Source organism: Emydura macquarii, unplaced genomic scaffold (genome assembly GCF_026122565.2).
Source record: "Emydura macquarii macquarii isolate MOO-44397 ecotype Brisbane River unplaced genomic scaffold, CSIRO-AGI_Emac_v2 contig_2696, whole genome shotgun sequence".
Taxonomy (NCBI): domain Eukaryota; kingdom Metazoa; phylum Chordata; order Testudines; family Chelidae; genus Emydura; species Emydura macquarii.
The window spans coordinates 418,779-432,962 of record NW_027132833.1 but is presented as its reverse complement, the minus strand read 5'-3'; the positions used below and the strand labels follow the sequence as shown (position 1 = coordinate 432,962).

At 53.1% G+C, this 14,184-nt stretch overlaps 1 protein-coding gene across 1 annotated transcript; it reads left to right on the top strand.

The window, feature by feature from the left end:
* Positions 1-3,765: 3,765 nt before the first annotated feature.
* Positions 3,766-13,825, top strand: LOC137164792 (RING finger protein 112-like). The gene is given in 13 exon segments (XM_067565739.1): positions 3,766-4,014; positions 6,352-6,567; positions 7,058-7,195; positions 7,476-7,580; positions 7,770-7,820; positions 9,239-9,295; positions 9,501-9,587; positions 9,988-10,117; positions 10,272-10,402; positions 10,643-10,696; positions 12,572-12,646; positions 12,964-13,239; positions 13,538-13,825. Coding segments are annotated over 13 exon segments (1,857 nt in total).
* The last annotated feature ends 359 nt before the right edge of the window (positions 13,826-14,184 follow it).

Sequence of the window (14,184 nt, the reverse complement as noted above, 5' to 3'; positions counted from 1 at the left end):
GCCTGAAAACAACCCAGTACAAGCCTCCTGGAAAACGAAATGAAAACATGCAATGGCCAGGTCACTGTGTGGAGGCCTACAGTAATTTTCACTTCCCCATGTTATTGCCAATGGAATGTACCCAGAAGAGAGAGACAAAGGTAGTCCCAAGGACAGGGAGACAGCTATCATAGGGCTAGGATTATGATTATCATGGGGTAAAAATTATCATGGGGTTGGGGTTATTGTGAGTTTGAGGTTATCATGACATTTAGGTTATCAGGGAGGTTAGGGATAAAGGTATCATGGGGGCTGGATTTGGGTTGAGTTCATCATCAGTTTAAGAGTTAAGTGTTGTTTTCCCCCCTGTTGTTTGGGCCATGTTGTTCTTCTCTTTGCATCACTTCAGTGACAAATTCGGGAATCTGCCCCATAGGTCTTGTGAATTCCAGGTGATCCTGTGGAATCGCTATTATGAAATTGTTGTGCTGTGGAATCTCCATGTGGAATCCGACATTACTTGATGGGGGAGGGCTGTTATTCCTCCCTAGCGTGGAAAGATCTTTGATGAATGCTGGGTACCAGGAAATACCAATGGCTATCAAGTGCTTGTAGAGCCTAAATCTGGGGCAAGCCTACCTAACGGGCTACCACTAGCCAATGTACTGACTATTGCCGTCAAAGCAAGAGTACCAGTGATGAGTCTTCTAAACTCAAGTGGGAAGACTGTGGAGTTGTATCCTCGAACTAGAGTTGCAGAGCTGCACTAGCCTGAGGAAGTGGTTCCTCAGGTGGAGGTGACCTTTCAGGAGAGTGGAGATGAGCTGCGGGTGACAAGGAGGAAGAAGGGAGAACAAGTTACCTCTTCTCGAGAAAGATGTGGTGTGAAACTGCCAGTTCCAGTCCAAGCAGAGCTCCAAGGGCTGATCCCTGCCCAGGTGACTAACCTGAGAGCATTACCAGAGAAGCACAAAGAAGTCTTTCTAGGGATGAGGTGACTAATTTGGATGAGTGGGTCAAAAGTCACCATGGGAGGCTGAAGGCAGCCTGCGAAGTTGCTCTCAGCACAACTCAAGATGCATCCCAAAGTAGAAAGGAGACTTAAGTCCAGTGGGGATCTCACCAGATCTGGTGACCAAGTACTAGTTCATAACCACAGGCACAGGGGGTGTGATAAAATACAGGACAAGTGGGAGACAAATCCCCGCATTATGGTCACTCACAACAATCCTGAGCTGCTGGTTTACACCACCCAACCTGAACAAGGAGGTCCTGAGAGAGCAGTACATGAGGACCAGCTAAATCATTGCAATTTTAGTTTGATCAGGGTCCATAGGAGTCGTAGAGTAGCATGTCCTGGGGTGACAGAAACCAATGGGGATCAGGTTCTAGGCCCAAAACCTACGTACCAAGGGAAATGGGGCAGGACAAACCCAAACCCTGATGTAAATGGCCATATCCCTCAAATTGACCAGGTATTACTTGGGGACGGGGGAATAGAAAATATGGGTAATGAACCAGCAGCGTCAAGAAGATCCCAGACACCTAATAAGGCTGTACTGAATGTTAAACTTAGAGATGATTATGTCTATGCAGTGTTTTAATGACTATTATCACATATAGGATACAGATCACTAAATACATTACATTTTAGCAAGGGGGAATGCCAGGGAGTCAATGGGGAGAAGCCAACACTCTAAGTCAGCCTGATTGACAGGACAGGCAGGCCAATGAGGAAATCAGGAGCCCGGGGGCCCGTCCTCTGTGTGAGCCTGAGCCAGAGGAGGGCAGAGCAAAGGGGAGAGCGGTGGCCAGAGCTGGGCTGGGGGCAGAGCCTGGATCTGGGAGCTGGGGCAGCACAGACCAGCTGCACCAATGAGGATTTAGGGCTGAGCCACAGCCAGGAGCTGCAGGGCCAGAGCTGGGACAGTAGGCACTGGCCATGCCACATGTAATCCTAGCAAGGCAAGAGGCTGAGGAGAGCAAGGGGGATCCTGGGCTGGGCCCAGGGCAGGGAGATGCTGCCAGCCAAGAGGCCTTGCAGGCCATATTCAGAGGGGGATGTGACCCCGATGGGGGGACCAATGATGGGGAGAAGAATCTTACCCCCTAGATCCTTAGGGTGTGTGGCCACCGCCAGAGCCATGTCTGAGCTGCAGCATCACCGCAGCTCAGCCAGGGCCTGGGCAAGGAAGGACCTTTCCTTACGTCGCAGAGGCAGCTGTTTGTGGTGTCTCTAGGCCCACAGGGCGGGGACCCTTCTTCCTTTAACATTTCCCATTTTCTGCCCTTGCTTTTCTTACAGTTGCTGTTTAATAAATTGTATTTGATTTGAACTTAATGCAGTGGTTAGCGGCTCAGGGAAGCAGCCAATGCAGAGAGAGCACCCCAGAGCAGTAACACCCTAGCCCCTGCCCTAAGAGACCACAATGACACTGGAGAGCTCGAGCCCCCCAGGAATCCTGGGCCTAGCCCTGTTGGGGTTATAGGGACTCTGCCACACAGGAGAACGGGAGAGGAGTCCTCGCGGTCAGCCAGGCCTCTGGGTAAAGGAAGTGGGAGTGAGGACTCAGAGTCTTTTGCCGTCCAATGCCTTTGGAACTGTGCAGAAGCCAGGAAAGTTCCCCAGAATTGCAGAACCGTTCCCCTGCTTACACAAGCATCCACTTGGCAACTGACTCTAGGGAGAGGAACCAAAAGCCCTCAGCCACGCCCATGGCATCAAGCCACCAAACCTGGAGACTGAAAGAGAAACAGAGGAGGGAGCAGCCAGCCTGTCACTCTGAGCAGAGAGAGGCACACAGAGGGAAAAAATCAGAGACACAGAAGAATTAACCACGGGCTCTGCACTTGAGTCTGTTCCCCAGGGTGAACTACAAGCTGCGATAGCAGTGGGTTGGGATTGAGTGGCACCAGCAGATCTATGGGGTGAGCAGCCCAGGGTTTGACTAGCAGGGGGCTGTGGATCAGGAGTGAGGGGCACCAGCAGAGCTGTGGGGTGAGGGGTCCAGGTCTGGGCTAGCAGCGGGCTGTGGGTCAGGGCTCAGAGGCACCAGCAAGCTGAGATCCATGGCTGAGGGTATCTCAGCAGCAGGACGGTCTGAGATCTGCCAGGAGGCAGAGCAGGGCTGGCTCTGGCTGTCAGGGATTCTGGGGTTTGCACCCAGATCCGCTCCAATGACCTTCTTTCAGTTCCCTCTCCTTGCCTCCAGCTAATGCCTGGGGGTGCGGTTTGCTCTAGCTGGTCGTGCTTTCTTCAGAAACCCTGGTACCCTGTGAGCTGGGAGGGGGGATTCAGGAGGCCTAAGGCAGCCCCCCTTTAATCAGAACAGGGGCGACGGCAGCTCACATTTCTGGGGCACCTTGGCTGACTGGGCTGTCAGACGCCCGGGGGCTCTAAGAGTCTCACACCACGGCTGACCCCATGTCCAGAAGCTTCAGGTGTTTCTAGTGGGCTGAGATCAGGGGGCAGGAATGGCTGTGTCATTGTCATTGGAGTGTGGGGCACTGTATTCCTGGGCCCCCTAGGCAACCCGACACCCCATAAGCAGCGGGTGCAGCGGGCAGTGCCTTCTTGTTGGCATTTGCCAGTGGGAGTAGCCAACTCACTGCAGCCGAATGGAAATTTACCCAGCCAAGTGGTGGAAAACTAGGGATAGAACCAGGAGTCCTGCCTACCAATTCCCCTCCCCTGCTCTAACCATCTTCCATCCCCCATCTTAGCCCTGGTGTCCACATGTGCTAGATCCTGACCCAGAGGATCTGCCCAAGCCTGCGGGGTGGAGGATGAAGTGACCCCGGGAGGATGTCACCTGCTCCATCTGCTTCGACAACTTGAATGACCCCGTCTCCATCGAGTGCGGCCACAACTTCTGCCAGGGCTGCCTCAAGGCTTACTGGGGCAGGGTCTCTGACCAGCAACACCACTGCCCTGAGTGCTGGGCTCCCTGCTCCAGGGTCTGGATGACCCCAGACAAACGAGTCAAAAACCTGGTGGAGAAAATCACTGAGCACCTGCGAGAAGAGACAGATCTGGTGAGACCAGACAGGCTGGATAAGGGGAAAAGGACCTTTCCCCCTATGGCACACAAAGTTCAATCCAGCCCCAGGGTTGGACTGGCTGGCTCAGAGGGGTGGGGAATGGGACACACGGACTAATAGACATGAAGGCCAGAAGGGACCATTGTGACTATCTAGTCTGACCTCCTGCACATCGCAGGCCACTGAACCTCACCTGCCCACTCCTGTAAGACCCACTTGGTTGAGATACTGATGTCCTCAAATCATGATTTGAAGACTTCATGTTACAGAGAATCCATCATTTATACTAAACCAGCCAGTGACCCATGCCCCATGCTGCAGGGGAAGGTAAAAAAAACAAAAACAGTGTCTCTGCCAATCTGACCTTGGGGAAAATTCCTTCCCGATCGCAAATATGGCAATCAGTTAGACCCTGAGCATTTGGGCAAGACCCACCAGCCAGAAACCTGGGAAAGAATTGTCTAGTAACTCAGAACCCTCCTTATCTAGTGTCCTATCACCGGCCGTCGAGGATTTTGGCTGCTAGGAGTCAAAGATCGTCTCCATGCCATTGTAGGCTGTCTCATCATCCCATCCCCTCCATACACTGATCAAGCTCAGTCTTGAAGCAGGTAGGCTTTTTGCCTCACACTTGGCAAAATCCCAGAACTTCATCCCTCTGATGTTTACAAACCTTTGTCTAATTACAAGCCTCATTTTGTTGCTGACCAGTTTATATCCATTTGTTCTTGTGTCAACATTGACTCTTAACTTAAATAATTCCTTTCCCTCCCTGGTATTTATTTCTCTGATGTATTTGTAGGGAGCAATCATATCTCCCCTCCTTTATTTGGTTAGGCCAAACAAACAAAGCTCTATGAGTCTCCTCTAATAAGGCAGGTTTTCCATTCCTTGGCTCATACTAGTAGCCCTTCTCTGCACCTGGTCCAGTTTGAATTCATCTTTCTTAAACACGGGAGACCAGAACTGCACACAGTATTCCAGATGAAGTCTCACCAGTGCCTTGAATAATGGTAACACATCCTAGGATTGCATAAGCCTTTTTTCAGGGCCGCATCACATTGGTGGCTCATATTCATTCTGTGATCAACCAATACACCCAGGTCTTTCTCTTCCTCTGTCACTCCTAACTGATACATCCCCAGTTTATAGCAAAAAATTCTTCTTGTTAGTCTCTAACTACATGACCTTGCACTTTCCACTATTGATTTTCCTCCCATTTCTATTAGTCTAGTTTTCAAGCTTGTCCGGATCTTCTTGTACGATATCTTGGTCCTCCTTTGTATTGGCAATACTTCCCAACTTTGTGTCATCTGCAACTTTGATTATCACACTTCCCCTTCTTGTGCCTAGATCACTAATAAAAACATTAAATAAAATTGGTCCCAGGATCAATCCCTAAAGAATCCACTAGTAACCTCCCTCCAGCCTGACAGTTCCCCTTTCAGTATGACTGGATGTAGCCTCCCTGTCTTCTCCAGATAACTAATTTCCTAAATGGAACTGTATTAAACGCCTTACTGAAATCCAGGCAGATTAGATTTACTGCATTTCCCTTGTCTAGATAATCGGTTATCATCTCACAGCAAAAGATCAGGTTGGTCTGGCATGATGTACCTTTTATAAAGCCAGGTGGTATTTTATCCCAATTACTGTTTACCTCTATGTGCTTAACTACTGTCTCTTTCAAAACTTGTTCCAAGACCTTACATAAAACTGAGGTCAAACAAACGGACCTATGGTTTCATGGAAAACATTTTTTTCATTTCTTAAATATCAGTACTATATTAACAATTATCCCATCATAGAGTATGACCCCCACATTTACGGATTCATTACAAATCCTTGCTATTGAGCTTGCAATTTCAGTGTGCCAGTTTCTTTAATATTCTTGAATGGAGATGACCCAGACCTCCTAGTCTGGTGTCATGAATCTGTTTGAACTTGGCTTCCATTTCAGATCTGGTAATTTCTATTTCCTTATTCTTGTTCCCATCAGCCACTTTGCCATAAGCCTCTCATTATACGTATTAAAAACTGAGGCAAACTATTCGTTCTGGTGTTGAGCCATACCTATATCTTTTATTTCTGGAGATCACCTGAGCCTCCATTTCTTTACGCTTCTTCCCCAGCCTGGCACAGTCTCCCTTGATGCATCCCATGCAGAATATAGGGGCTTTTCCCCTCCAGGGTTTTGATCCGGCCCCAGGCTGGGGACTGGCTGGTTTGGGAGCAGGGGTGCAAATGACACATGAGGCTCTGACCCAGAGGGCAGAAGACTGGCTGGCTCAGGGGTGGGGTCCCAGCTCTGACCCTGCTGTGTCCCTGCAGCAGGGGCCGGGGTCTCTGGCGAAGCCAGGGCGCCCGGTACAGCTGGTGCGTCTGGACAAGGAAAGTGGCCTGATCCTGGATGAGGAGGCCCTGAGCCGCTGTCTGGAGCAGGGTGGAGTGGGGGACGCCCCCATCTGCCTGGTGTCCATCATTGGGGAGCAGCGCCGGGGCAAATCCTTCCTGATGAACTGCCTGCTGCACCAGCTCCAGAGCCTGGTGAGTGTAAACAGGAGCAGGAGTGAGCTGTGGGTGTAAGCGGCCCCATCCTGCCCCTGCTGGAGGGCTCAGAGATGCACACACGTCTGTGAGTGTCTCCTTCCTCCCCCTCCACATGTCCGGTTAGGTGAGGCCATGGAGGGACCCTAGCGTGTCTGTCTGCCTGTCTGGAACATAACATGTCTGCCTGTCTGAGAGAGGTGTCAGTTTGTCTGGATCTAAGCATGTCTCTCTGTGTGCCTGGGTGTCTGTCTGGAACACAGAGTGTCCATCTCTTTGTCTAAGATTGCAGTGTGTCTGTTGATCTGTCTGTCAGCTTCCGTGCACACCGGTCAACATATATTCCTCCCGCCCCACATTAGTGCAATTGACTCCAGTTCCCCTCCCAGGGTTTGCAGGCTAGGGCAGGGGGGACCATTCACTGTCCTCTCCCACCCAACGTTGACCTCCACCATGTTCCCATGCCCCCCGCTGCCTCCTCCCCTCACAGGATGCAAGTGATGAGTCCTGGATGCTCCTGGAGAATGAGCCCCTGGAAGGGTTTCCATGGCGAGCTGGCACCCAGAACATCACCAAGGGGGTGTGGGCATGGAGTCAGCCCTTCTGGGTCCCAGCCAAGAGGGGCAAGGTAAGTGTGAGGGGTCCAAAGGAAGAGGGGAGGGAGTCATGGGGCATGGGGAGAAGGGAAAGGGGATTAAGAGAAGGGAGTAGAGGACCGGGAACAGAGGGAATGATGGAAATAGGCAGGGAAGGAGGGATAGAGACGTGAGGAAGGAGGCCCCAGGGGCCCAAGAGAAGTTAGGGGATGAGGTGCCAGGTGCCATCGGGGCTAAGCAGGGGAGCAGAGGAGCTGTGGGTGGCTGGACAAAGCCAGGGGCTGACCTGAGGCCGTCACTCTTGTCCCCCAGGTGGCCGTGCTGCTGGTCGACACCGAGGGCTCCATGGACATTGGAAGAAACAAGGAGACCAGCATCAAACTCTCCGCCTTGTCCATGCTGCTCAGCTCCTACCAGGTTGGGAGGCTCGCTGGGGGGTGTTGTGCTGCAGGGAGCAGGGCAGGGGACTCAGCAGGGGACACTTTCCTCTGGCAGTCTGGGTTGGCCCCAATGCCCCAGAGCGGTGCTAGGGGGCACTGTGTGGCACGGCGGGTGAATGTGGCTGTGATGTGGCTGTAGCTCTGTCCATCTCCTGATTATTTGCAGATACTGAATATTGGCAGTCAGGTGAAGGACCCAGATCTCGAATACCTGGAGGTGAGGTCGGGCAGCACAATGCAGAATGTGACCATGCTAGGGTTGACACCTTTCTAATTGCTGATAACCAGACACCCAAGGCCCCTCCCCCTGCCCCACCTCTTCCCACAAGGCCTCACCCCATTACTTTCTCCTCTCCCCCACTCCTCTGGTAACTTGCTGGATGGTCTCCACCTCCCTTCCCCCCCAGTTAGGCTGCCCCTGCTCCAGGGCTGGGCTGGGAGCTTCTGCAGCCTGACAAGGAACCTGCCTGCAGGTAGGCAGTGGCCCCAGCTGAGCCAGGGCTGGCGCAGGTTAATGACTCAGCGTCTCCCCCTGCTCCACGGTAACTGGACTTTCGATGTCCGGTCAGCACACCTAACCGGTACTGCCAGGTCCCCTTTTCGATTGGAGACTGCGGTCAAAAAATGGGCACGTGGCAACCCTAAATGGCACCCAGACACAGAAGCCAAAAACCAGCCTGTCTGCGTGTCACAGATGTTCAGCCTGATGCAGCTTGAATCTGGGGTACTGCTAAGCCTCCTTATACTCCTATGGCTTGGGCTGATCTCCAATCATACTTCTGCTGCTGACACACAGAGAGACTCTTCAGACCCTGTTATCACCCAACACCATAGTAGGTGCACCACACACCCAACTGAGTCACATGAATAATCTGCCTAATCCACTCATGCACCCACCATAGAGCCAGGCATCAGCCAGTAACCCCACATTCCTCAAGCTCTTCACTACAGGAGTGCACTCTGAGATCATACTGTCTTCCACTGGACAAAGATTTGTTTAGTACAAGCTCATTAATAAGTCTGTCCTCCCTCACTGTGGGGAGAATATACACCTGCCCCTGTTAATCTGAGTTGAGATGGCCAGAACGCTTCACTCAAAAACTCAACAGTTAAGATTGGCTGAACATGCCGGGGTGGAGGTACAGCCAGAATCATTTGTCCCTCTTTTATACTGTGACCCCCACCAGTATCGGGAATCATGAGTCATCTGTGGGTGGAGGAAAACATCCCAAGAACACCTTTGAGAAAGGACCTCACATCAGGATCCCTGACCTGCCCCCTCACCTCCACGGAGCCCCCAGGAGAGAACGAGCAAGCCCTGGAACCAGACTTGCTCCTCCATGGGGCATAGGGCATGCAAGACAGAGGTGCACTGGTGTCCATCACCCCCACACCAGATCCCCATGCCCCAGGGCCTTCCCCCTAACCCCTTGGCCAGGTGCAGCCTGCTTCTATCTGCCCTGCATAAAATGTCTCCATCCAACTCCAGATTCATTTCACAGATGCCAGGCCTCCCTATCTGCTCAGATCGGGTTGGGCAGTGAACAGCCCCCTTTTTGTTCACAAACAGGATTCCCCTGCCCCATTATACACACCTCCCAGAGCCCGGAATCACCCCTCCCCTTCACTCCACAGATGTTTCTGCAGGTGGCCGAAGTGGTGGGAGAGGCCTATGGACTGGAGCCCATTCAGGTGAGACAGCATCAACCCCCATCACCTGCCCTGCCTCATGTATCCCCACATTGCACGCCTCCCCCACTCCACAGCCTCTCCCGCCCCATGCACCCCCTGTCCCATTCTCTAGGGATTGAAACTTCCCCTGCAGACATCATCCTTCTCCCCATTCCAGCCTGCACCACCCAGTGACCTCCCCACTTCCCTTCTGTCTCCCCTGCAGCACCTAGACCTGCTGGTGCGGGATTGGAGCAGCTCCCAGGTCCTTGGAGAGCAGGGTGGGAAGGAGTATCTGAGAGATGTCCAAGAGGTGACTATGGGATTCAGAGGGCAGGGCACTGGTTGGCTCGGGTGGGTGGGGGACTGAGACACAGGGCCTTTCCCCCTAGGGGGTGCCAGCTCTGATCCAGCCCCACGGCAGGGTGGCTTGATTGCAGTGTGGAGGGGAGAAAAGCCAGGCCAGGGGGAGGGAAAGGAGCAGGCTGGGACAAGGAGCCTGGAGAGGCTGGGAGCTGGAGAAGTGGAGATTGGGACTGAGAGCCACTCCTTTCTCTTTCTGCCATCCCCTGCCTCGTTCACTGCACCCCTCCCAACGTCTGCCTCAAACGAGGCAGGGCTCCTCTAGACCCTCTCCTACTGCCCAGCAGCTCTGGCTAACGCTAACACTGTGTATCCTGTGTCAATGTAACAATTCCCTCTGGCTCCGGCAGATGCTGGCGGCGGTGACCCGTTGCAAACACCCCAAGGCCCTGGAAATGCTGAGCAGAAGCAGCACCCGCTGTTACCTGATGCCCTTCCCTGGCAAAGGGATCATGAACGTGAGCAATGGAAGTCTGAGAGGTAACAGATCCAAGACAGCACCTCTGACCCCCCTGCCATGTGCAGAGCAATGCAACTGGGTTTCTGCTTGTGTCCATGCATGAAAGGTAGAGAGAAGGGGGATCAGACAGGTCCTACATTCCCCCAGCATCATCGGTCTCTCTCTCCTTCACAGACATGGATGAGGATTTCCGGGAGAGCCTGAGGGGCTACGTCACTGCGTTGGTGGGCTCGACCGGTCAGCACATCCGGAGGGACCAGCATGGGGAGCTGCTCACCGGGACGCAGCTCGCTGCCAGGATAAAGGTGGGACCAGCCAGCTGTGCTGCAGGGATCAGGATGGGGGCACTCTCCCCTTGCAGTCATTGAAGACCCTAATGCCCATGCAGTGTTACTGTGAGGCTGTTTCCCAGCTTTCCCCTCCTTCCCACCACCAGAGGTGGCTGTATCTCATCACCGGGCGAACCGTCCCTGTCTTTCCAAGTCTAAGTCTTTCTAAGCCTTGTGGAGTCTGTGATGTGATGATTTCTTTTGGTTCCTTTGCAGAAATTCTCTGATCTGATAAAAAAACGTCGCTTTGGCTTCTCCTCTCCTTCTGAGGTACTGTCTCTGCCTCTGACCTGATCGTAGGGTATCTCCCCTCTCCCATTCATACCAAGAAGGGGCAGTATTGGGAACTGGGTCCATTCTGCTGAAGCCATCTGGGAAAGGGGCTGGGTGAAATCTCAGAATCTTAGACTTTGGGGTAGAAGAACTTGACTAGACTAGAGGGCAGCTGGTGCTGGACGGGAGCACCTAGCCTACGGACGCCAGTCCTAATACAAACCAGCCCTGTGGGTGTCAGTGTGCAAATGTGAGTTGTTTATCAGAGCTGACCCAAAATGCAGATTTTTGTTTTAGCTTTTCCTACAGGAATCATTGGGTTTCCCGAAAAAGGGGAGAAAAGCCAGGCCAGCAGGAGGGAAAGGAGCAGGCTGGAACAAGGAGTCTGGACAAGTGTTTCCATATGGCAGTGCTGCCAAGGTGGCTCCTGGGAAGTGTAGTTCATGATCTTCACATGCTCCTTTCTCCTCTATGGGTTGGGAACCCTGGTGGAAGAGCACCTCCCATGAGTCCAGCCTCAGAGGACAATGGGGCAACCAGACTTCAATTCCCACAAAGCAACTTGGTGTGAGGAAGCTGGGTATCATGGCCCTGGTGCATCATGGAAGATGTAGTCTGGCCAGAGAACCCTGCCGATAGATAAGAATGAGTCATCTTAACTACATTTTCCATAATGCAACAGTATCTCCTTTCTTGGTGTGTGCGTCATGGCCCTGGTACATTATGGGATGCACATGTGGCAGTGGTGGGGAAGGTGGCTTTAAAGCCATTGTTGTGATCCCTGGAATCAGAGACTTGGATCCCAGGACCCTCTGGGGCTGGAGGGTCCGAGCCAGAGTCAAGCCAGGAGCTAAGGTTCAAGCCCTGTTGCTCTGAAGTCTAGACACAGTTCTGCTGGACTCATCCTCTGGGAGGCCACTAAAAGTATCCCACAATCCCACAGGTCAACTTTCTTTCTCTTCTGGCCAGTAAAGTTTGGTGGACAGTCCAGTTTTCCCAGGCTGCACTACCAACAAAGAGCCAGAGCAGCCACAGCTGGGGAGGGCACAAGGGACTCTGGGGTACAGGTGTTTGCACTCAGGCCCGCATAATGCAGTGTAGATGCTGGAGCCCCAGGCTAGGACCAAGGTTCCACCATTCCAAACCTGGGGTTATAGATTAGTATAGACACTCAAGCCCTAGGTTAACAACCCCAGAGGTGGCTAACTCAAGTGCTACTAACTCTTGTCTTACACTGAAATAACCTTGGGCATTGACTATAAAGTTCCTTTGGGCATCAGCCTCAAATTGGCTGGGATGGGTCCTCTTACACAGGCCCTCTTCTAGAGAAGAATTGGGGTCAATCTTATCTACAAGGGGGGAATAGACCAGCCCAGCTATTCCGGAATAACTATTCCACAATAGTCACACCAGAATAGCACCACAGCAAAAATTATTCCAGAGATGTTGCTCCTCCACTATGAGATTTAACCCATCCCCTAACAGTATCCCTCCCACACGAACGAGAGCTGAGATTTGCACCCAAGCCACATGCCTCCAGGAAATCAATAACAGCCCCCAAGTAGTGCCAGACAAATGAAAGCCAGCATCACCGATGTGTTCTTCAGAGTCTCCTCAGGGATTTTCAAAGTCCTTGGCTACAGGAAAGTCCCACAAGTGCAAACTGCAGGTTGGCATATGGCAGAGAGCCGAGGCTGGGCTGCCGGGAGAGTCAGACTGGAGACCAGTGGTGTCAGAAGCCGCAAGCAGCTGCCACGCCAGCTAACGGTGTTTCTCCATTACATGAGGCAGCTGCGGTGGACGCTGTAGCCAGTGGGTGGAGATGGGGCCCCCTGAACTATAGCTTACCCCAGCCTTGTTCTCTGTGCACAGATGGCCATCACCTTCTACAACCAGAGAGCCATGGACCGCATCCACAGAGAACACACTCTCTTTCTCAAGGAGAAGGTGAGTCCCGGACAGGGGTTGTGCCCCCAGCCAGGGGAACACCAGGGAACCATCCTGGCCAGCCCCATGGACTACACAATTTGTGATAGGAGATGGAACCTCATATTGGCTTGTAGGAAGGGTGAAGAGATGGGAGACTCCAGCAGGGGAATCTGTGCAGTGCCTGACACAACGGGGGGCCCCGATCTCAGTCAGGAGGTTGAAAGAAAGTTGCTGTGCTGTAGCCAGAGGGGCCATTGGTGACCCAGGGTTGCCAACCCGCCCCTTCTGACAGCCTTGGGCTCCCTTCTCTCCCCCTCCTCTCCTGCTCAATGCAGGACGCCCTGTCCCAGCGCAGGACTGACTGTCTGAGGGTAACACCGAGCGTCGTGGGGGAGCAGTGTGCGGAGCAGCTCATGTTGCTGCTGGAGCGGTGCCGGGAGGAAATGAAGGAGCCGGAGAAGGAGACCCTGCTGGCAGAGTTAGAGGCAGAGCTGATTCAGGAGGCTGAGACCTTCCTGAAGACCTATGGAAGGCGCTATCAACATCACACCATCAACCAGAGAGCCATGGACAGAGCCCGCACAGACCACGCTACCTTTCTGAGGGAGAAAGTGAGTCTGGGAGAAGCTGTGCCCCCAGCCAGGGGAACCCCAGGGAACCATCCTGGCCAGCCCCCTGGGCTATAGGCTTTGGGGCAGGAGATGGGAGTTCATATTTGAAGCTCCCAGGGTGGCTGCATAGATGGGAGACTCCAACTCCTGCACAACAGGGGCCCTGATCTCAGTCGGGGGGTGAGGGGAAGTTGCTGTGCTGTAGCCAGAGGGTACATTGGTGAGCCAGAGTTGCTCACCACCTCTTCTAACAGCCTTGGGCCCCCCTTCTCTCCCCCTCCTCTCCCGCTCAACGCAGGATGCCCTGTCCCAGCGCATGATCGACTGTCTGAGGGTGACACCGAGTACCATGGCGCGGCAGTTTGTGACGCAGCGCAGGTTGCTGCTGAGGCAGTGCCGGGAGGAGATGAGGCAGCCAGAAAAGAAGACCCTGTTGGCAGAGCTAAAGGCAGCACTAACTCATGAGGCTGAGGCCTTCCTGGAGACCTATGAAATGTGCTATCAGAATCACATCTTCAAGGCGAGCATCATCGTAGGGTGTTTGGTCATGGGGTCGGTGCATGGCATTCAGCATTTTTTCCACTGAGGCTGCAGAACTAAGCCTTGCAGAGGCAGTGGCCATAGGGGGTGGGGTGGGGGTTGGGGTGAGCACTGTGGCCGCGATCTACATGGGCAGGCAGGTGGCAACATCAGACAGCAGAAAACCATGAGAGCTGCAGCTGCCCACAGTGAAAGGGCGTCACTGTCAGCATAACAATTGGACCGTGAGCCCCTGCTATGTGATTTTGACTAAAACACCTTCCAGGGATGCCTTCAGCCATCAAGTGGTTACTCTCCTGCAATGTGAAAAACTGATGCTTTATTTCTCATTGGACTTTGTCTGGCTTTAACTTCCATCCATTGGTTCTCGCTCAACCTTTACCCTGCGCTAAGGGCACATGACAG